At 35.0% G+C, this 23,930-nt stretch overlaps 1 protein-coding gene across 1 annotated transcript in view; it reads left to right on the forward strand.

Annotated features, from left to right (window-relative positions):
- Exoc5 (exocyst complex component 5) overlaps positions 1-17,508 on the forward strand; it is a 54,698-nt gene extending 37,190 nt beyond the window's left edge. Inside the window, exons 13-18 of the mRNA XM_075949180.1 lie at positions 8,040-8,148; positions 11,382-11,502; positions 13,051-13,137; positions 14,400-14,508; positions 14,653-14,868; positions 15,426-17,508. Of these exons, the coding sequence (XP_075805295.1) occupies positions 8,040-8,148; positions 11,382-11,502; positions 13,051-13,137; positions 14,400-14,508; positions 14,653-14,868; positions 15,426-15,614 (831 nt within the window). The 3' untranslated portion in view covers positions 15,615-17,508. The remainder of the gene's footprint in view (positions 1-8,039; positions 8,149-11,381; positions 11,503-13,050; positions 13,138-14,399; positions 14,509-14,652; positions 14,869-15,425) is intronic.
- The last annotated feature ends 6,422 nt before the right edge of the window (positions 17,509-23,930 follow it).

A 23,930-nucleotide genomic window follows, 5' to 3' on the forward strand; every position in this document is an offset into this window, starting at 1 on the left:
TGTCTTGTAGATGTATCCACTGAGACTTAAGTATGTTTTTAAAAACATAGTTATTTGTTGCTGTAAACTTCTTGCTAGTATTGTTTCATCTACAAGGTATTGGTTTGTTTTATTTCCATTATCATGTATAGCAAGACATTTTTAATTTCCTTCTTTATTGCTTCATTGATGGTTTAGGTATTTAATTTCCATGTATTTGTATAATTCCCAAAGATTTTTCTTGTTACTAATTTTTTGTTTTATTTAGAAAGATATTCAACTTTTAAGAAACAAAAAACTCAAACAAAAACAAACCCCAGAACAAATGCTTAAAGGGATTTCTTCAAACTGAAATGAAGAGATGTTAACAAGATAAAAACACCTGTATTTGTTCTGGGGTTTGCTTTTGTTTACTTGAGTTTTTTTGTTTTGTTTTGTTTAGGGGAAATATGGTAGTGATAAATATTCTCAGTGTTTGTTTGGAAATGTCTCTTACTTCTCTTTGTGTCTAGAGGCTAGCTTTGCTGGGTATAATATTTTTATTGTCTAGCTTTGCTGGGTATAGTATTTCTGTTGACAGGCTTTAGTTGTTAGTTTTTTTTTTTGTTTGTTTGTTTTGCTTTGTTTTTCTTCTCTCTTACTTTTTCAATATGTGAACATCTTAATCTCTTTTGGCCATTAAAGCTCTGCAATTCTCCAGTTGAGTGTCTGAGTGGAATTAAAAAAAAAAAAAGGACCTAGATACATACTACGGGAAGGTAACAAAAGAAGCCACATTTCACCTCTAAAGACAGATTTGCACTGTTGATCCCTTAACATGCTATCTGTTTCCTTTTTTCTTGTTGCTTTAAGAATCTTCTTGTCTTAAACCTTTGAAACTTGTTTATAACCTTTGAATCTTGAAGTATAAACTCTCCTTGCTTTCCCATCCATGAATCCTATTAGCCTGAATATTTGCTCTATTAATGCTTTTCTGTAGTTCCCATAATCTTTATATTCCTATTCCTTTTTTTTCTTTTCCATATATATTTGGTTTGGGAGGTAGCTGACTCTTCAGCTTGTTTCTGCTAATGATGCTTTTATTACATTTTTTATTTACCATACTTTTAGCTCCAGGATGTTTTGGTTTTATAAATTATTTCATTTTTCTTTGGCAAATTGCAGAATTATTTGCATATATCTTCTTGAGGTTCCTAGAATTTCTTTAAAACATCTACTTTGTGTTTTCTGTCTTGAGAAATCACACACTTTGCTTGGCTCTATTTGCCTTGTTTTGTTCATGATTGGGTCCCTGAAAACTCTGGATGCTTGTTGGCCTACAGTAGTGTCTGCATATTGGAAATTTAGATGTTTATTACTGTCATAGTAATCTTCTCTTGTATTTTTTACTCATTCTTCCACAATAATCTGTTTGTTATTATCTCCAACACCTTGGTCACTGTCCTTGTTTTAACACTAGATGGCACCCTATGTCTAGATTTTTGCCAGCTCTAGTTCTCTTACTGTTATTATTTCAGCACTGGAGAGGACTTCAAGCTTGAATCTGTCACAAATCCACAGTCGTACTATAAAGCTGACATTAGATTGTTAGCGAGAAAGACCTAGACATTAGGCGTTCCATAGAAAGGTAATGAATGCATCTTTCTCCTGCGAGCCAGGGTAGGCCCAAAACCTGTTTCTATAGTTATTGTCCTGTGTTCAGCACTGCAGGGTTCTTGCCCATCACTCCACAGCTTTGCTCTTGGATGTCTGGTCTATACCTCCGAAGTGATAATTTACAGCCTGCTCTGTCTTCTTTTTCTAAAAGAAGTTATTGTCTTTGCTGTCACAGATACAGTAATATTTGGTCTTACTCAGAGCTCACAGTCCATCGAAATGAGTGCAGCACAGAGCTAGGACAAAGGCCCACACTGTTGTGGTCTTCCCAGTCCTGTCTCTGTTTGTGGTCTGGAACCTCTGCAGGTCTGGAGGTGTATACGGCTGACCCACCCCATGCTAGGATGGGCTTAAAGGTTCCACCTGTGGGTACTAGGCTCAAGAGAGGGTCTGTTGTATCCCATCTCGTGTTAACTTTTACCAGTAAGCCTGGCATTCAGTTCTGAGGAAAAGTTGTGTGCCTAGTTTCCTGTCTTCCTTTAGCAGATGAAGTATTTATTTATTTATTTATTTATTTATTTATTTATTTATTTATTTATTTATTTATTTATTTAAGATTTCTGTCTCTTCCCCGCACCGCCTCCCATTTCTCTTCCCCTCTCCCAATCAAGTCCCCCCTCCCTCGTCAGCCCAAAGAGCAATCAGGGTTCCCTGCCCTGTGGGAAGTCCAAGGACCTCCCACCTCCAGATGAAGTCTTTGTATACATTTTGTTGCTCAGGTCCGTAGTAGCATGGTAAAAACAGTCCCTTGGTTGCCATGACTGATTCTAAGCTGACCTGTGCCTGAGACTTGTGACTGAAGGAAGGACCTGGTTTATTCAAGGCCCAAGCTGTAGCTGGACACAAGTGGCCTGAGCACAAGTCTGTCATGTTGCCAGTTCCTGCTTAGTCCTGAGGCCCCATCCATAGACACCGGCTTGGGGCAGTAGTATTAATAACATGTTCTGGTAACTAATCTACATACTTCAGGTGTTATATATTAACTCATTTAATCGACATAAAGACCCAGTGAGGTAATTCTTACACTTTTATGCAGGAGAATTGTAGCTCCTAAATACTGAAATTAAGAACTAAGGAGATCTTAGTATTTTATTTATATGCATATATATTATTTATTCATTTTTAATATCAGTAAATTAATATACAAATTAGTAGAAATATTCCAAGAATATACAAGTCACTTAAAATATAAATTATTTATTAATAGGGAAGTAAAATAGGAATAATACCATTTTATTTTTATTAAGGTAGCATAAATTAAGAACTATGATATTATCATGTGTTAGTAACAAAGTGAGGTAAAAGACACTTTCATATACTACCAGTGACTGAAAATTATTACAGTGAGGACTGGGACTGCAGTTTGTTGTTGAAGTGTTTGTCTAGCATGTGAGTCTCTAAGCTCAATGCTCAGTAATGGGGGGGGCAAATTTGCTATAGTTACTTTGGAGAATAATTTGTCACTTTTAAAAAAATTATCAGTGAAAAAGAAAAATAAAAAATAATGGCGTTGTTCACACACTAGAAACTATACCAGTTTAAATGAATCAGCTAGAATTACATGAATCAGCATGAATTAATCTCAGAAATAGTGGCTGTGATGTGAGTCATAAGGGTATTTCATCTTAAGAAACAACTAATCTAGTAGAGTGTAATGCTACTTTCAATCCTTCGCTTTCCTAATGACTTGATGGCTTCACACTGGTTATCTTTTCATGTGCTTCTCTTTGATGAAGAGTTTCTTTCGTGTCTCTAGTGCATTTTTTAAGTCAGGTTATCCTTTGAACCCTTTCAAGTTTCATGATCTCTCTATAGCTTGTTCATCAAATATATGATTTTGCATTTATTTTCAAAGTATAGAAGTTCTTAATTTTGATAAAATATATTTAACACCTGTTATAGATGGCATTTTTTTTGTATTGCAGGTACATCTTTGTTGAGCTAAGAGTTAAAGGAATTGCCTTTTAAATTTTCTAGTAGTTTTATAATTTGCAGTGTTGCTTACGAAGCCGATAGTCAGCTCTGAATTAAGTTAGGAATCTAATATAATCATGTATGGATTGAAGTTTGTATTTTTTACAATTAGGTTTCCATTTATTTTGCCATCCTTTTATTGGAGACTTCTTTCTTCAACAAATTATTTTCAACCTTAGTTAAAAATGAGTTGACTGTCTGTCTCTCATCTCTATTCTGCACCGTTTATCTTTTATGCCGATATCATGCTCTGTTGGCCTATAGTAACAGGCTTTGAGTCAGGTAGTATGTCCTCTGACATTTCCATATGGATCATTTTGTAATTCATATGTCTAATAGCTTACCAGTTTCTATCAGAGGAAAGTCTAGTTTTGTTTGGAATGACAGTGAGTCTATGATTTTATTTGGGAAGAGTTGATATTATTATTATTATTATTATTATTACTATTATATAAAAGCATTTTCAGTTCAACATGCCTGTAATCCCAGCACAAGGGAAACTGAGGCAGAAGCATTCTATGGGCTCAAGACCAATCAGGCTACATTGTGAGTTCTAGGCTAGCTTGGCCTACAAAGTGAGACCCTGTCTCAAAAACAACAAAAAAGTAATTTTTAAAGTTATATTTAATTTCAAGTTTAACTTGGTATGTAGGAGTGTGTAGTTGGATCTTTACATGTTAAGTTTACTATCCAAACAATCTTTTTTATAGAATTTGTTAGACCTTCTACATAGACTGTCATGTTATTTTACCATAAAGACAGCCATACTGACTCCTTTCCATATAGCTGTCTTTTATTTTGTTCTTGTGCCTTGTTGCTCTGGCTAGACTTCCAGTATGGAATGGAAGGACATGCAGGGAACAAACACTGGCTATTACACTTGACCATTGGAGTACAGCATTTAATCTTTGATCACTAAATGTGATGTTGACTGTAGGTTTGGTTTTTGTTTTGTTTTTTTATAAATACTGTTTTTTAACCTGAGGAAAGTTTTTTTTTTGTTGTTGTTGTTGTTTTTAATGAACATTGATTGGTAGACAGTTCTAAGTTGCCATCTGGGTGCTGGGAATTAAACCTCTGGAAGAGCAGCCAGTGCTCTTAACCTCTAAGCCATCTCTCCAGTGAGGAATGTATGCTAGTTTATTAAAGTGTCGTATGAAGTTTGGGTATTATTAGACCCTAGCACTTGGGAGATCTTGAGTTCGGGGCCATCCTGGGCCACATGATGAGTTTGATTGAAGCCAGTCTTGGCCAGAGGAGACTGTATCACACAGATAAACAAACAAAATAAAAGATTTGGTGTTAGATTTTCTTACATGTTTTCTTTTTATTTTTTAGGAGAATCATGGCAACTGATATTTCAGATGTGATCCTTGCATCTCTTTAGTACCCCTCAGCTGGCCATCACCTGTAATTTCCTTATTGTCCTGTTCACACATTGTTGGCTAGGTTACTAAATTAAAAAAAACAAAAACATTTTTTAAAAAGCTGCCTTTATTGTATCAGGGCACACATTTTGGAGTTAGAGGAAAACTTAAGGAAGTCAGTTCTCTCTGTCTACAAAGTAGGTCCCAGTAATTGAATTCACATTTTTAGGCTTGGCAGCAAACTACTCTCTGAGCCACCTTGCTGGCCCATGTGTGTTAAATTTTGTTAAGAATTTTTGCATCAGTGTTTATGAAGGATATTGGCCTTTGATGTCTTTGTCTTGTTTTAATAATGAAGGTAATCCTGTGCCCATAGGATGATATGCAAAGTACTTCTGCCTTCCCTTTCAATTGTTTATGGGTGTAGATGATGGTCTTTCTGTCTTAAAAGGTTTGTCATAACTCACAAGGGAAGTTACTGGGGGCTATGGTTTTCTTTGTAAGGATTTTTAGCTAATAATTCAGCCACTTAATGTATACAGAAATTTCAGGTAATCTAATTTTAAGTGAGCTTGGCAGTTTTGTTTGTTTGTTTTAGAGACGGTCTCACTATGCAGACCAGGCTAAACTTCAGTTTGCAGAAATTCATCCACCTGCTTCTCCCTCCATTGCTGAGATTAAAGATGTGTTACACCAATACATCGGCCTAATTTGTATCTTTTAAAGACTTTCATAGTTCACCGAAATTGTATTTATTGGAATAAAGTTATTCATGGCATTTTTCTTATTGTCATCATTGTAGAAACTATTGTAATAATTACCATTTTATTCCCAAACAGTAATTTGTTTACCAATCAAATTTTTTTTACAAACTAATCTTATTATTTTTACTAATTTTTTCCAAGAACCACTTCTTGGTTTTATTAATATTTTTCTTTTCTTTTACCTTAGATTTTACTGATTCTGTTCTTTTTTGTTTTGTTTATCTTGTTCAAGATAGGCTTTCTATGCAGTCCTGGGTGTCTTAGAATTCTCTTTGTAGACCAGGCGAGGCTTAAACTCAAGAGATCTGCTGAACTCTGCCTCCCAAGTGCTGGGATTAAAGGTGCTCCACCACCAACCTCATTTCTATTTTTTATTGTTTGCTTACTTCAACTTACATAGGTATTATTTGCCCCTTTCCTAGGTTTTTTATTTGTTTTTTTTTGTTTGTTTGTTTGTTTTTGCCTTGGCTTTGTTTTTTAGGTAAAAGCTGAGTTTGTTGACCTTTTCTAATGTGTGTATTTAGTGACATTACTCTCAAGTTCTGAGTTAGCTGAAACTAGGTTTTTTAAGTATATTTTAATACATTTTGAAATTCTCCTTAATTTCCCTTTGATTTTTTTTTCCCCTGGCCCTAGATAACTGAGAAGTTGTATTATTTGGTTGCTAAATATTTGGAGATATATTGGATGCCTTTCTGTTAATGATTTTAGGTTTTATACCATTATTGTCAGTGGGCAAACTTTGCATCATGATGTCAGTTCTTTTTAAATTTATTGAGATACAGAGTGCAGCCCATATTGGTGGTTTTCTGTATGCGTGAGATAATGTATCTTCACATTGTTGGCTAAGTATTCTATAAATGTCAGGTCCTATTAGTTGATGTCCTCTATATTTTCTATCAGCTTTCTATTTACCTCTTATACACTGATTTGAGGATATAAACAGGAGAAAGGTGGGAACTTAGGCTTGGTTTTTATGATTTGTGATGAAGGTAAGGACACCTGTTGAGCATCAGAAACAAAAGAAAAGCAGTAGAGAGATTGGTAAGAGGTAAAGGTTCTTAATAGTGGTTAAGAAGTCTAGTACCAAATAGGGATATATAATCAGTGGGGTTTTAAAGTAGTATATGGAAATTTTCATAAACTCAGTTATACATCAGGTTTATATTATTACAGTAGGGTTGAGTGTACTTTATTTAAAAACACAGAATCTTTCATGCTCCAAAATAAAAAATTCTTGATCACTAATATGGCGGCATATTGGAAAGTTTTACTTGTGGCATTAAGGTTAGGTTTTAGTAAAAAATACTGTTTAATTAAGTTGTCCTTAGGCTGTTTGTATAAGGTATTTATATAACATAAATGAATTTTACGATTAGACTGGAGTCTTCCAAGATATATCATTATATTTGCAAATATTTCAAAATCCAGGAAGTCTAAAATCCCTAACAGTTCTAGTCTAACTCTTTTGATAAGGAATTCTCACTTGTAGTATTACCCTGAAAGCCATGGGAATGGTTACTATAAGTAGCTTTGACAGAGGCAGAAAGTGATTTATAATTAATACAGAAAACATTGAAAAGAAATTGAGAATAGTTCCTTTTTAAGAAGAATTTATTTTTCTCAACTACTAGTAAATAATCCAGCAGCAGCAACATCAAAGTGAGAATTGTGAGCTTTGTTTAAATCAAGTTCTGTGTTGTAACCACTTTGCAGTTCCCTAGTTTATTCCAATTAAACACTAAAATAAAATACCGTCAGTGTTATTTCATCTTATAAATGAAAAAAAAATGAGACTTAGTGAAGCTCAGTAACATTCTAAAGACTTGCTCTACCAGGACACGATGCGTTAAAATTTGATCTTGTTATATTTTACTATGTATATTAATTGATTTCATGTCTTGATTCCATAAGAATCTTTTTGTTTGTCTTGTTTTGTTTTGAGTTTTACTAGAATAGCCCTCTTTGTTAGTGGCTCTGAAACTTCTTTGACTGTGATCACCTTAGTTAAAAATGCGTCTCACATGGAAGCAGAGTGTAAGTGTGAGAGTGCGTGTGTTTCTTGAAAGTGTAATTGGATTTCACTCAGAGATTACAGTCTAGATTTTAAAAAGCACTGCTCTAGGTCAGGAGAGTTACAGACTGATCTCTAGCATTATAATTGGTGTGTGGGCAGTGGGAAGAGAGCACTGACATTTCGTTACCTGAAGTAGTGTTCTATACAAAAAAGATTGCTGTAAGAGGTGGCTTTTTAAAATGTAGTCCTGAAGAGTAATACTGTTTTTGCTTGTTTTTAAAGCTTTCTGATCCTTCTGATTTACCAAGGAATGCCTTTAGAATTTTTACCATTCTTGTGGAATTTTTATGTATTGAACATATTGATTATGCTTTAGAAACGGGGCTTGCTGGTAAGTATACTTATATTACACTTTCTGTTAAACTCCTTTGGTCTTGTTTGATTGACCAATACTCATAATGCTGTTTTATGTATAGCTTGTGTGTGATAGTTCAGTACAGTGTATTTGAGCTTGTGTAATACTAGGATGTGCAAGGTGCTGGAAGTTAAACATAGGCAATTCCCTCATACTGTTTACATCCACTACAAAATTCAGCACAATATATTGGCAGGATGTATAACAGTGCTCTATACTATAAAATGTCAAGAAGCATAAATAGAGATAAGAATAATTCTGCTTGGGAAGTAAGTAATGAAATTTAGAGAGAAAAATATTCAAAAATACATCTGGAAAGAAGTAAATTTATATTAAATGTTTTGGCCTCATTCTTTCAGTTGTATCTCTAGTATCCTCATAACCTGACCCCATGACCTGTGAAGTGGGTGTCTCAGATTTAACATTTCAAAAATGAAACTCTTCAGCCAGGCATGGTGGTTCACGCCTGCAATCCCAGCATGCAGGATGCCAAGTCAGAGGTCACTATGAGTTGGAGGCCAGCCTAGACTATATAATGTTTTCTGAATAATCTAAAATAGCAAAACAAACACAGAAGCTGTCTTCCTCCAATGCTGTTCTCCCAGGATTTTAAGGAAATCATTATTTACCAAACTCAGAAACTACCTTAACCTTCCTGTTTTCATTGCTGAAAGCCAGTTTGTCAGAAAACCCTGTCAGTATACATCCAAATATAACTGGTTTATCTACTTTGCTTCATCTACTGATGCAACCCACCTCAAACACTGTCATCTCCTAACTGGTTCCTGTGTCCAGAAGAACACGAGCTGTGGTGTGCCTCCACGTGTTCCTCTCTGTGCTGCATTTCCCTTGGCTCTTGGTGTCTTTAAAACCTGACCTCACCTACTGTCACCTTTCCAGACACCTGTGCTGATCACCTTAGATGAAGTAGTGCTCCTGCTGCAGCATAGTACCACTAGTCATTGTTGATTTCACCGTTTATAATAGCATCGGTTAGTATCTGTCTCCTGTCAGTAGTCATTAAGTTAGTACACACTTTTTACATGCCTAATCATGGGGATCATAGTCCAGTGAAAGTGATAGACAAAAGTTTAGGAAGTTCAGTAAAGAAAATCAAAAGTGGGTAAGGGGTGGAGAACATTAATGGGGAGATAGAGTAAAGGATTTACAGGCAGAAATTATTTTTCTTTTACATTTATTTTTTATTTTATGTATGTTCAGACACATAGAAGTCAGAGGACAACTTGCAAGAGTTGGCTCTCTCTTTCCACCATATTTGTCCCAGGGATCGAACTCAAATGGTAGGCTTGGCAGCAAGCACCTTCACCCACTGAGCCATCTTGTCAGCCCCCCAAAAGCGTTTTATGACAGGGTAGTCAGAGAAGGCCTCTGAGAAGACACACAAGCCAGAGAGCTCAGTGAAGTGGTGAGTAAACTGTTGTAAAAGAGACACCAGCTTGTAAGCTCTTAGGGTTGGAATCCCACTCTGTTTCATACCCCTGCCCCCAGCATTGTGCTCAGGAGGTCGCTGGCTATGTAAAACACCATCCTAGAAACCTTTAATGATGAACCAAATTTAGCCGCAAATCAGTCATAACTAATTCCAGTTTATTTCCTTCAAGAATGTTTATAAGTGTATTTTAACTTAATTGTAGCAGACTATTGACATCAAGTATTTAACCCATGCCAGCAGTAAATGACTTAGTGTGGTCATTTGTATTGGAATAATTTAAATCTTCAAAGATGTGATGGTTGCAGAAGATACTGAATATGAATAAGGGCCAGCAAAATGGCTCAGCAGTAACATTGCTTGCTGCCAAGGCTGACCACCCAAGTTCAGTACCTGGATCCCATGGTGGAAGGAGATAACCGACTAATATACACATCACACACACACACCCACACATAAACAAACTTAAACTGTCCATTAAAAAAGATAAAGTAATGTGAATTTAAATCTGGTGTGAAGGATTGATTGTTTATCTAGAATGGAAGCCTTCCTATTTATTTTAATAGCAGTGTTCTGAAATGTTGAGGAAAATTTAATTTGGACTGGGACTATTCTTCATGTAGTTAGTATTCATGGTCATTGTTCTTACTGATCACATACAGTTTTGCCAAGTGATAAGAAATAACACTGGAGTAACATTGTAGAGTTTACTCTTTACTTGAATTATTTTCATTAGGTAAAATTCCAAGGCAGAGTATATTATGTGTACATATTTTAAAATAATTTTTATTACTCAATCTTTAATTTAAAATTTATTTTAAATTCAAATTTGTTATTTATTTTTAATTAATTTACTTTTTTTCCTAAGAGGCTTGTTCTGTACAATTTATACTGGTTCTAGCTTACATGTATATACTGGTTTTTATTTGTTTTAAATATTCAAAAATTTTTATATTTTATTGGTTAAATACATCCACTATTACTGTCTTAATTTCCATGTTTTGTTGGGATTAGTATTTTTTTACACGTGCTTCAGGTTTTTTTATGATGTTTGTATTGGCACCTTTAATTTTCCTACCAACTGATTGTTTCTTTTCTACAAAACAACACCTTAGTTTTCTAATTGTAAACCTGAAGAATCATCATATAAAGAACTCGAGTTAGTAAAGTTGTGTATTATCATTAATTGGGGGTGTTTTTCTTAGTCTAGTCTTAAGTTTGGACAGAAGCACAGGTATCTAGAGCCAAAAAGAGCAAGGAATCTTGAGCCCGTGAGTTGTTCTCTGGGAAAGGAGGAAACAGATCCAGAGGGTTCAGTTCCATCTTTGGTGTCTGATGTTGTTGATGACCACACAGAATCTCAGACGCTGAGGAGACGCGTCCCTGAGGGGAGGAGATTTTGAATGTTTTTGAGGAGAGTGGAAGCATGATGAGTGCAGTGTGTAACCGGCAGGAAGGGGTCTGCGTAGAGGTGAAAACTGAACAGGAAGACCATTTCAGCTGTCAGGAAGGGAGCCTAGGTGCTTTGTTGATTGACTTTCCATTTTATCAAATAAGCCATGAGGATGATTAACTTTGGGGTATAAAAATAGCTTTGGATGAATTTTGTTAAGCTGTTTATCAAAATCTCTGTAGAATCATTTCTGGTTTATTAAATGACAATTACTTTTATTCATGTGGTATATATAAAATCATTCTTTTTATTTTGCCCAGTTTTTTTCAAGGTTGGTTCTCACTCACCTGTGCCTTCCAATTTTAGGAATTCCATCATCAGATTCTAGGAATGCAAATCTCTATTTTTTGGATGTTGTACAACAGGCCAATACTATTTTTCATCTTTTTGACAAACAATTTAATGATCACCTTATGCCACTAATAAGGTTAGTTACATTGTCATATTTTCATTGGTATTTTAATGAGTATTTTTATTATTTTTTAAATAATACATGTTCATGAAAACATCAAACAGGACAGGAGGTTTGAAATAAAATTCTTCCTTCCTTGAATTCTTGTTTTTTCTTCCCACTATGCTGTTAATTTTTGGTATATTTAAAAAGTTTTAATTATCATAAACTAAAATCGGAAATCTAACATGAAAAAGGCCTTCCAGCCTAGTGCAGCTCAACCAGTTTACATTCTTCAGAAGACAGGACAGGTACCAGGCATGGTGGTGCATAGCTGTAATCTTATCTACGCAGGAGGTTGAGGCAGTCTGGTCAACATAATGACTTCAAAGTCAGCTTGGACAACCAAGACCCAGTCTCAAAAGGTGTTTGTTTTTTATTGTTTTCTTTTTATCCCCTTTTTTTGAAGGAACTGAGAGTAGGATGGATATAAGGGGGCTTTCAGGGAATGGAGAAATTATGGAATTATGTTATAATCTCAAAAATTCTGAAAGTTCTTTTTTTTAAAAAAAAAATTAAGGCTGTAGCTCAGTGATAGAGCTTGCTTTAGTGTCTACAAAGTTCTGGGCTTACTCCCAAGTAACACACAAACACACACACACACACACACACACACACACCAATAGACACGATACACTTGTTATAAAGACATAAGAAACATGAATGAACAAATTTTGATAAAGCATTAAGATTTGGTTCATATCTTCATATCAATTTATATGGATTTCTAAAGCATTTGAAAATTAAATGGAGCTTTATATGTATACATAAAGTTGTGTCATTAACACTATTATCTGTGCAGGAAATGTTCAGATAAATGATAGAGTTTAGTAGTTGTTTTATGGGCAGTGCTATGACATGTCGTGACCCGAAACAAGCTCACAGATCCCTTGATTCCTGAATCGTAATCTAAAGGAAAGTTACTGTTTTTCTGTGTAGCCCAGGCGGTATTACAGGCATGAGCCACCAAGCCCAGCTTAGGGAGATTTCTTAGTGATTTACTTTGTAAAGGGTTCTTATGTCACATAGCAGAGAATTCACAGGGGTTTTAGTGTTCTTTATTCCTTAATATTTTAATACTATTGAGAAGCTGACCATGATCATGGGTTTCATGTCTTTTTACTTAAAAAAGTGAAATGTAACTGGATTTTCTTAACTACTGTCCACATTTTTATTAGGATTAATTATATTCTTAAGAGTTTGGTGATATCCATGACTTTTCTTACTATTATACCAGATATTTAGATACAGAGAAAACTAGTTTCAAAATTTCAAAGCTGCATGTTAAGTCCTATCTCCTCAGAGATAAGTAAGGATAATAACTCTATCTTTACCCTTAATGGATTAATTTTTCTAGTGTGAATGAATTGGTATACTAATGTACATAATGTATGTGATGATTTATTTTGTAATTATTGGGCATGTGAGCAAATGCATTTGCAAATGTGTATTTATGATGCACAGATTAGAAACTTAGAAAGTAGGCTATTAATGGGAGTTTGTTTTCTCTTTAATAAACAATAGCTCTTCTCCCAAGTTATCTGAATGCCTTCAGAAGAAAAAAGAGATAATTGAGCACATGGAGATGAAATTGGATACTGGCATCGATAGGCAAGTTAACTGTTTCTCTCTTTCTTCTCCTGCAATTTAAAAATTGTAGACATGCATTTGCATTGTAGCATGAACATAATTTTTAAAACAGGAAATGTGTTTATTTTTACTTTTCTGGCTGTAAAGTTGATACTTTAACATATTGTTCTTATTTTTAGGAGAATATTATTTTTATTAATCCCCAAGGTGTTTTTTTTAAAGTCAGTATGTTTAGGTATACTTTCAAATCAAAACAGAAGTCCCTTTTAAGCCCTACTCCTCTGCACCACACATGTACAAACTACAAATTTCTTTGAAAAAATGAGATGCAGGGCTGAGAGGTTGTCCAGGGCTAGAGTATTTTATATTTTAGCCTGTGGGAATCCCTTAGTTTAATCCTTAGTACTGCTAAAACAACAGAGGTTTGCAATATTTATTACTGTATTTCCATTTAGTATATTCTGACTTATCTCTGAAATATTTTAATAATTTTACTGGTTTTGTACTTGTAAATTCTGTTGAGTGAATTTCAAAACCTGATAATCTTTACTGAAGACTATAAATACTATTACTTTCCAGCTGTCTGTTTTCAGATGATGGTGGTCTTATATTGATTGAAAATTAGTATAGCTCCCGGGTATCAAGTATTTGCTATATATCAGGCACAGCACAAGGACCATGATTGGTCTCCTTTAATCTCACTATCTTATCTTGGCCTACTGTCCTTTTGTAACTTGACCTCATTATTGTTATACTTAATTATGTGGTCTGTCCCTTGAATTTAATATAAAACTTTTATTTTTGACCACTCTGTCTTGCGTTAGTGTAGTCTTTTTCATTTTCATAACCTTACTGTTGGAGAATATCACATAAGTTAGATATTATTGATACCTTCTAATCGGTGCCTTTATCTCAGCTGGGAATTCAGTACCACTTGTCCATCTTCCTAATAATCCTTTGACTATGGGACTCTGTGCCTACAACCTTTCTTTTTAAGCCTTTTATCGTCCACTTTCCTAAGTGTTCTCTATGCATGGCTTTGCCTTTGAAGATCCTTAGTTATGAAGTAAGTAACTAGTAGTAGGTTAAGATCTTTTCAAGAGAGAAAGACTTTGTTAGCAGTTATAGAATGGTTTTTGTTTTTGTTTCTAAAATTTGGTTTGCCAATACCAAGTAGTTTTGTAATAATTGGAAATTAAATAGTTTAACTTAATTTAGTGTAAATACAAAGGTAAACTTGAGTGAGTTAAATGGGTCATATATACTGTGTCCTCTGTCTTTAGGACATTAAATTGTATGATTGGACAAATGAAGCATATCTTGGCTGCAGAACAAAAGAAAACGGATTTTAAGCCAGAAGATGAGAACAATGTTTTGATTCAGTATACTAACGTGAGTGGACTATTCCGTTTGCTAATATATTATCTCCTTTGTTAATGCTTGAACCCTCATTAGTATGCCTAATTGTGCTTTAAGTTTTTTCTTTGCTAGGCTGACACACATATCTGTATAATAAGTGTAGAAAAACTTTTACAGGCATGTGTAAAAGTCTGTGTTTATGTGAGAAAACAAGTTGAGAAGATTAAAAATTCCATGGATGGGAAGAATGTGGACACAGTTCTGATGGAACTTGGAGTCCGTTTCCATCGGCTTATTTATGAGCATCTTCAACAATATTCCTATAGCTGTATGGGTGGCATGTTAGCAATTTGCGACGTAGCTGAATATAGAAAATGTGCCAAAGACTTCAAGGTACGTATAAACAAATCGAGCTTGCAAATAAGTTCAGGAATACCAACTTGTTAAGAAGTGTGATTTCATTGGCACCATAAGGAAAGCTCTACTATATAGCCTACCTGAAGGCATGTTATTCCAGCTATATTTCAGTAGTAGCATTTTCCCCCTATGGTTTTTTTTTTTTAGATGAGGTCATATTTCAGCACATTCCATTCAGGTGCCTTTTAACATCCATTGATGTCACGTATTAGGAAAATATTCTTCATGTGAAATCAGTTTCTTTCCCCTTATGTTTAAGTTACTTTTAAAGATGTTATACTAATGATCGTTCTAGTATGCCAAAATACAAATTATTGAGAAAATTGAATAAATCTTTTCAAGGATTATTAGGAGTTTTAACTACAGAACCTTTAAGGTTTAGCTCTTCAGAAGCTTGAAGCTTGAAACATTCTAACATAGGAATGTCTTCATACTACCAAGTTCTGATTAGCAGTATGTTAGAAGAATTTGCAGAACTTCCTAGGAACTAAGTTGTTCTGGTTCAATGCTTTTCTTTTCCCTTCTCAATTCAGATTCCCATGGTATTACATCTCTTTGACACTCTGCACGCACTTTGCAATCTCCTGGTCGTCGCTCCAGATAACTTAAAGCAAGTCTGCTCAGGAGAACAGCTCGCCAGTCTGGACAAGAGCATACTTCACTCCTTCGTCCAACTCCGTGCTGACTATAGAGCTGCCCGCCTAGCTCGACACTTCAGCTGAGTGAAGTTACAAAGGAAATGTGTTTTATTTCGGAAGGCCTCGGATGGTAGAAAGCACAGGAGATTCCTTATGACACAGCCAATATTTTACAGAAAAAAAAAAATGACTGGAAGAAATCAGCAGCCATACTTAACCCAGGAATTTTATTTGAAATCTGGACACCACTAGCTATATTTGCTTTTTATCTTTTCCCTATTACATTGAATTCCATGCTTTAATTTATAAATTTCAAATTCTATAAACCTGTATGTGACTGTTATAATCCTGAAAAGTGTTGGTGTCAGAAGCTGAATGAAAGGACCAGTGTGCTGGTCCTTGATCTTGAACTTATTCTATCTGGAAATCTTAGCATCCTGTTTGCATTAAAATAGGTGAAGTGCAGTAAAACTTCATTTCTTATTTATTAGTTTTTCAGTTAACTTTTCAGCACTGGTGATTGAAGAACTTGTTACGACTCAAAAGGACCAGAGTGGAGAGTCATTTCTATAGGTGGTTGGGGCTATTCTCTGAGGTACAGCAACGCTAGCCCGGAACTGTCTCAAGTAGATGTTAGGAACAGATCAGAGTAGGTCTACTTTCTGGGTAAAACTTAAAGTTTACTATTTCTTATTTGATAAATAGATTTTAAGTCAATTAATTAGCAAGACGTTAATGAAACCTTATTTTATACTTAACTTAAGGTGGAATACTTTAAAGGACCATGTTTGTTATTTTAGTACTCTGAGTAAAAAGTGACTGTAAACCGTGTTTATGAGAGATAGCAACATGTTTAGCCACAGTGCCGTCAGTCCCTTAAGACCAGCCTTGAATGAGATGGGATAGCTAAACATGCAGTCATCTTCTATTCTATTGAGAGTTTCAGGCAATAAATAAATAGTGTATATTCCAAGTCTGGAGGCAAGCTTACAGCAAAAGCCGGCCTTTCAGATCTGAAGATTCTTTCATTGTCCATTTTCAAGGCATTTCTGAAGTTATTCCTATTTTGGATGTTATTAATTGAATTGGGTTAATATGACAAACTAATAACTCACAAAAATTTAAACATCATATAAAAGTGTAGAAAGGCCATTGTTCTATAAACCCTATTAACTTATTCTGTGAGAGTATGTTCTAAGTTACACATAGTGCATTCTTCATGGTCTCTAGGACCCAGGGAAGCTGTAATGTTCAGTTCATTCATAGCAATGTTTTCTCTTAATGTAGGGTTTGGCCTACCTGGGGGAAGCTGTCTCTTTCTACTGAGAACCTCACTCTGAATAGTTGTCAGCATTTCCAGCTGTCTAGTCCAGAACTAGCTACTGTACAAGTTACTGTTGACTGGATTTTCATTTTCTATTTAGCCCAGTGTTACAAAGTTAAGCAAGGACAATGAGCACGCCTACTGTTGTCACTATTATAGGACATTGTGGCAGGTTCGGAGGTTTTCCAGATAGCGATCCTCAGAAAAGGAAAGCCAGAACAGGTTCTAGATCCTAGAAAGCTGTGCTTGTACTGTTGCCACTTTAGAGAACACTGCTGTGAATTCAGATCATACCTCTGTTATTAAAGCCAACAGTTTAAGGCAGGCGTTTACTGGCCATTTGAACTCTTTGTACAGTGTCAATTTGTAAAAAAAAAAAAAAAAAAAAAAAAAAAAAAAAAAAAAAAAAAGAAGAAGAAGAAGAAAAAAATCAAATAAAACATGAGAAAACATTTTAAGACTTCCAAATCAGAGAAGCACTTCAAATTATTTTGTTTGGATTAATTTTTAAAAATGTAAAGCAGTTACTTGTTGCTTAGATATTTGGTTAATTATTATTTCCATGCTTGAGTTCTGTGCAATATTTTCCATTATGTCCACTAACAGGACAAAGAAAATTCAAAGTGAATACCTTATTTAAAAGTGTTAATTTCATGCTCAATAAACAAATTCCCTGCAGTTGTTTTTTTTTATCTTACCATATTTTTACATTTTAAGGACATCTATAATGAATTATACATTTGATTTTTTTACTGACAGTATTCCTTATTTTTCATAACTTAGGTATCTCCCTTTTTTAGTAGAAAAGCACATGACTGTATAATCAGGCTTTAGTAATCAAGCTAGAATAGGGTGTTTCTCTAAAGAAATAAAACGTTGTTGTATATACCAGTATACATTCTTTGCATCTCACTTTTAAAGTATTTACATGTATGGGCATCATAAAATTTAGTTCAAAATGTATAACTCAGAAGAGACTGTCAATAGATAAAATGCTTCTATACATACCTGGGAAATTTTTGGTTAGACATAGTGGAGCTTAATAACTCACTAAAATTTAAATAAGAATCTTTCCACAGTTCTGTGTGAACTCATGTAATATTTAGGTATAAATATTTAGTTTGAAGTTTGCTCCAAAATGCTGAAAATTGTTTGTCTGAACTTGGGTGTCTTATATGAGATGCAGAGCATAGACTAAGAAAGACTGGCCTATGAATTACTGAAAATGAGAGCACACGAGTCCTTATGCCTAGGTTTAGAATGGCCCCCGAATTAATTAGAAGTGATAGAGTACATGATGAGCCCTGATCAGGAATTATTAGATAATAGTTAGGTGGACGGATTTTTAGAATATGAACATGTAGCCATTCCAAGACAATTACTGACATTTAGGCGTGCCATTCCTGTGAGCCCCTGGGTCTTCCTTGTTTTAAAAAGTGCTGCTAGCATAGGTTAAAGTGGGTTAAATTAAAACTTAAAGCAGATAATTTGTGTTATATTTTCTTTGTTCTTTCCATTTTTCTTTTACTTCTAAATATTTCACTTTCTGAATACTACCTTTCTTATACACAGTGAAATAATTATCAACCAATAGATTGATTCAAAGTAGAGAATTTACTGCTTTCTTGAGATGTTTCTGTCTACATTGGTTCACATCCAGATGACTCCTGAACCTCAGAGTGGTCATGTTTATAAGGCTAAGACATGCTTTAATTGTTGGTGGGTGAGTAAGGGGTACTCAGATGTATGCCTGTTGTGACCAGAAAAGCTTTTGTCTCCTGATTAACATGGTGTTCTTACAAAAATATCCTGTCATTGCCACACACTGTCCACTGACTTTTCATGGGTGTGAGATATTTTTCAGAAGCCTCCCCATCCCCTGCATTTATTGATTACTAACAGAGACTTTGGTATACAAAGCACTCTGATTTATCCAGTTCACTGAATTACGTTCAATTACTTTATTACTCTACTCTAGAAGGCTTATCCTACAATTTACTGCATATTTTGGGAAAGAAGACTAGTACATATCATTATGCCAAATAATTTTGCATGAAGTAAAAATAGCAATTTAAAATTTTAATGCACAGTAAAGATAATTATATTCATTTATTGGGCTTAAATCGCATGTACTATGCTAAGTCCTTTGCATATATTATTGATTCCAGAGTAACTGTCATTTGGGTACTATTATTTCTGTATGACAGATGAAAAACTTAAGGCACAGAACAGGTAAGGAGACCTTCAAAGTCTATAAGCTGACATGGGCTCAGACTTAAACCTCATATAATGAGAATGAATAATGTCTTTTTATAATTTATCTTGTATTTTTTCTTATTTGTGTAACATTATGTATATTCCTTATTTTGATAGCCTCAATAGTTTTACTTAATTTTCTTCTCATCCAGTGTTTGATTCTCACTGTGAAGATTAGATAATGGAGTTAGAATGTAGTATCTGTATCAAGCTATTGTTGAATTTTTAAAAATATGTTCAGTGTGTAGTTATACTTTCTCAATTGGTGTTTAAAGTTATGTAAGTAGTCATGAAATTTTAATTGAACTTTAAGTTTGTATTTAATAACCTGTCTACTACAGAGATTTCCTTTAGTGAAAATATTATGCAGTCATATTGTTTCTGCTTAATAATTTTAACAGTAGGGTCTAGGTATTTCATAAAGTTTTTGAACTTTCTACTTTTTGAGATTATAATTGCATAATTTCTCTCTTCCCTCCTAACCTTCCCATTTACCCCTCCTTGCTCTCTTTCAAATTTTTGTCGGCCCAGAAAACATACATACAAATACCATTACATAGACTGAATAAGTTATAATTACATATTAGGAATATGTGTATATACAACATGCATCTGCTCATATAGTTTTTTATAGCATGGGAAAAATAATAACTCCCCAATAGGAGATACAAAAAAAAATCAGTATTTTTACATTCAAAAATAGAATATTTTGAATGGCTGGCTTGCTGATTCTGTTAGCTGTTTAATGCATCAATAGTCTTGAAATGGCTAGTTCCAGAATGAAATTGGACAAAAAAGTAGTTTATTAATAATTTGTAATTATTAGAATTTTCATTGGTGAATGGAGCTGGTAACCCTGGACTTAACTAAGTAAATAGTTTAAAACTAGGCACTGCATATTTTATCGCTGCTATTTGTTGATATTACTTGGTATAGGTATCAATAAATGTTTGCTTTTTTGACTAAATATCCATTCGAAGCAAAAAAGACATGCAATTAAACACAGTTGCTCATTTTCTCAGTGATTTAAAAGGTTGCCATCTGCCTTAATGTGCAAAGCCAATTTAAATAGGAATATATCGTATTGTACTCCAAATAACAAACAACCTCAGAAGAGAGGCATTATTAGGAAGGCATAGGTTTGTGTGGGCAGCAGTGAGGCCTTTCAAATGTATAATTATTTGCACTAATATTTGAGCAGATGGAATGGATTAGAATATAGTCAATATTATTTTGCTGACATGTATTTTCTGTTAATATGTATTATGCAACATTTGTTAAAGCTGTCAATAATTTCTTTTAGCCAGGATACTAATATTTATATTACTGTGTTTAAGAGGCAGTATCCAACTGAGCCACTTTTAATTAAAAACTCTGAGACCAGAATTATGTTTACATTCTAGAAAGCACTTAACTTACTTAACTTAGATCAGTAAAACAGATTTATCAATGCCTGCTACTTAATAGAAGAAAACACAGAGGATTGAGATTGGAAGTAGGAATCTAAAATGAGAAAGCTGAAAGTTCATTTATACTCATAACTTTTATCACTATTGGCAATCTTAAATGAAGAAAAGACCCTTCCATAATATCTTTATATTAGTAAGCTAGGTGAAGATGAGTAGAACCTGTTCAATAGAACTGATCTAAGGAGAACTTCCGAATTGTAGGTTGAATTTGACAGAGTGGGTAACCCTGATGCCCCTGTAATTGTAAGTAGGCAAATGCCCTCCCATCAGGCCTGACAGTCTTTCCTTTGTTCTGTGGTAATCTCGATTTCTTTGAACTCTGGTCTTTTATTGTAGCACTTCTGTCAAATGTGCGGCTTTTACTATAGAAGTCCCCAGTTAGAAATCCAGACACAGTACCAACCTAAAGAAGACTGGGACTACCTCTGTATATATTGTTTGTAAATACGGTAGGGGACACACATGAAATTGTGTGAAAATACGTTATAAGTATCTTCCTAAGTGCCTATTAGGATTCTCCAGCAGATTGTATTTTTCAGTTTTTACCACAAGGGGGTGATGTTATTTTTATAATGATAACTTTTTATTTATAAAATAGAATTCATAAACTTTACTGAACAACATCTGTGAACACTACTGTCATACACTGCAGGGGTGTGTGTGTGTGTGTGTGTGTGTGTGATTCAGTAAGTCATCAATGAGGAAAAGTCTAAGAATATTAAGAACACAAAACCCAAAACATGTTTGTACACAGAGATGGAGGACTTGAACCAGATTCACCAAAACTAAAATTCTGTTTTTAGAGTTTTATATGTTGCATTGAATTCTTTGTCAACTTTTTTTTAAGGAGGGGGGATATTCATTGTCTGCATTCACTTTTTAATGGGGAAACTTGAAATAAATTGGAGAATTTTAGGGACTTTAGGATTTTAAGGACTGTACAAATCAAAAACTTCCCCCTTTGAGGGTAAGTTGCTCCTGTGATGTTATCTTGGAATTCTTTTGCATTTTCCAGAATTCTGTCTGACCATAATGCAACTGTCGAACTCAGGAATCTGCTTTGACGTGTGACTGACATCTAGTCCTCCGACCCAGCTTCAGTCTTACAGGTTTGCCTCAATGACTCTGAGATCCAGATGAAAATCATGTACCGCAGATTTGTGGTTCATTTATTTGATTGACCTCTGACTTTCCAAACCCTCCACACTTTGCTGAGTTTGGACTCCTGTTTGCTCATGGTTGGATCCCAGTCGTACTTGAGAGCCTTCACAGTACGACTATTCTGCGCTCTTTTGAGTATTCACGTCTCCCTCTCTGCTCTGGAAAGCTGCTTTTTTCTGCTTTACAATGATGTTGCAGGAAGTTGCTTATATGCATCATAGTCTAATCATAATTTCATTTTACTACCAGTTTTCTATTTGAGGGTTTTGTGAGGATTGTCTCTAGTTTGTTTAGTCAGTGGGGGCATTCCCGACATTTTAAAAAGCTTTGTCTTGGACTCAATACAACAGAATTTTCCAAGTTCATTTTTTTACTTGTCTACCCTAGCTCTCCCATCCAAGCACTAACCAGGCCCAACTGTGCTTCGCTTCCAAGATGAAATGAGATTGGGCACCTTCAGGGTGATGTGACTAGATTTGCTGCAGCTCTCAATCATCCTACTTTTTAGTGGAAATTGGTACTTGGAAGCCAAGATTCGTGCACTGGTTGTACTCATTAAAATGGAGATGCTGCTGCTTCTCGTTCATAGTGCTAGGGAGCTTCATGTGAGTATACATACATACAGTCATTTTAAAAATACTTATTCACATGTATATATTCCTGTGTCTTCTCCGCCCTTTGTCACACACAGTCCTCATGAAATTTAATGCCCCATACTGGATTTCCTGATCCCATGCAAAGAAGGAGGGCATCCTCATCCTACTCAGCTACTGAAGTATTGACTTTAGGACCAAATTGGAAGAACAAGAATGATCATATTAGAAATCATTTAAGTCTGATGTTGGTGGTGTAGACCTTTAATCCAAGCACTCAAGAGGCAGAGGCAGACAGATCTGAGTTTGAGGCCAGTCTGATCTATAAAGTGAGTTCTAGGATAGCCAGGGCTATACAAAAAAAAAAAAAAAAAAAAAAAAAAACACTATCTTGAAAAAACAAAGGAAATCATGTAAAGATTTTTAAATTCTCAATAAATTACTCATAACTTTATCACCCAAGCAACTATATAGGAGTTCACTATAGTGAGGGAAATAGTAGAGCTGAATTTACTAGACCTACTGAGTGATACACTAAAGAGTTAAATTTTGGAAGCAAATTTAAAATGCATGGCATGTTTTTCTCCATCTCTTTACTGGTGTAATTGCTGATTTAATGATAGAGTGCATCATAGGAACTGAATGAAATTTTAGCTGTTAAACATTAAATAACATGATTTTGCTAATAAATTTAAAAAGAAAATGATTATAGAATTGTTGTTTTTGTAGGCCTTTTAAAAAATACAAAAGGTTCAGATGAACCTTTTGTGACACAGGAGTCTCTCCCAGTGCTGGGTCTCATACATACTGAGGTCAACTGCGTATGAAATGATAGGACCTAGGCATAGATGTCAGCCAAGTTATATTTCTAAAAGTAAAGCAGATTCAGACTTTCCCTGGCCCCGAGGCCAGTGTTTTAAATGCTTGTTTGTGTTACCCATAGAAAGTTCATGGCCATGTTTCGCCTGGGCCTTAAGAATGCAGGCAGCATTTTAGAAAATGAGGCAGGAGACGAGCAGGAGATGAACAGAGTGACTTGTGCAGATGGGTAGAATCTGAGACGCTGCTGTGTTCACCAAGTGGAAAGATGACTTTGAGAGAAGAATTCAGTGTGAGTAAGTGTGTTTTAAGGCAGGGCTAAAATGGTTTGGGTTAGCTTACTAAGTCTTCAGTCGTAGGTCAGTTGATTTACTATAGAAACAACAAATCAAAGATAGAGTTTGTTTTAAACAATCCAGTATAAACCTGCAGTGAAAGAGAGGAGAGAATAGAAGGCAGGCTCCCGCATTGGGTGCTGAAGGCCTGAACGTGGCAGTGATACAGGACCAAACTACTGACTTGTTTACGGATATTAGAAAAAGTCAGCTTAGGAGGAGTATCCCTGAATTCTGAAAGGTCACCATTATCTAAATGGGATACGTGCTGGTAGGATGGCTCAGCAGGTAAAAAGGCTTGCCACCCACCCTGACATACAACCTAAGTTCGGTTCTCAGATCCCATGTGCTATGAAGAGACAGCTGACTCCTGCAGCTTGTCCTCTGACCTGTATATGTGTGCAATGGCGTGTGTACCCCCATACACATACATATGTATACCT

This window comes from Microtus pennsylvanicus, chromosome 15, assembly GCF_037038515.1.
Source record: "Microtus pennsylvanicus isolate mMicPen1 chromosome 15, mMicPen1.hap1, whole genome shotgun sequence".
Lineage (NCBI taxonomy): Eukaryota > Metazoa > Chordata > Mammalia > Rodentia > Cricetidae > Microtus > Microtus pennsylvanicus.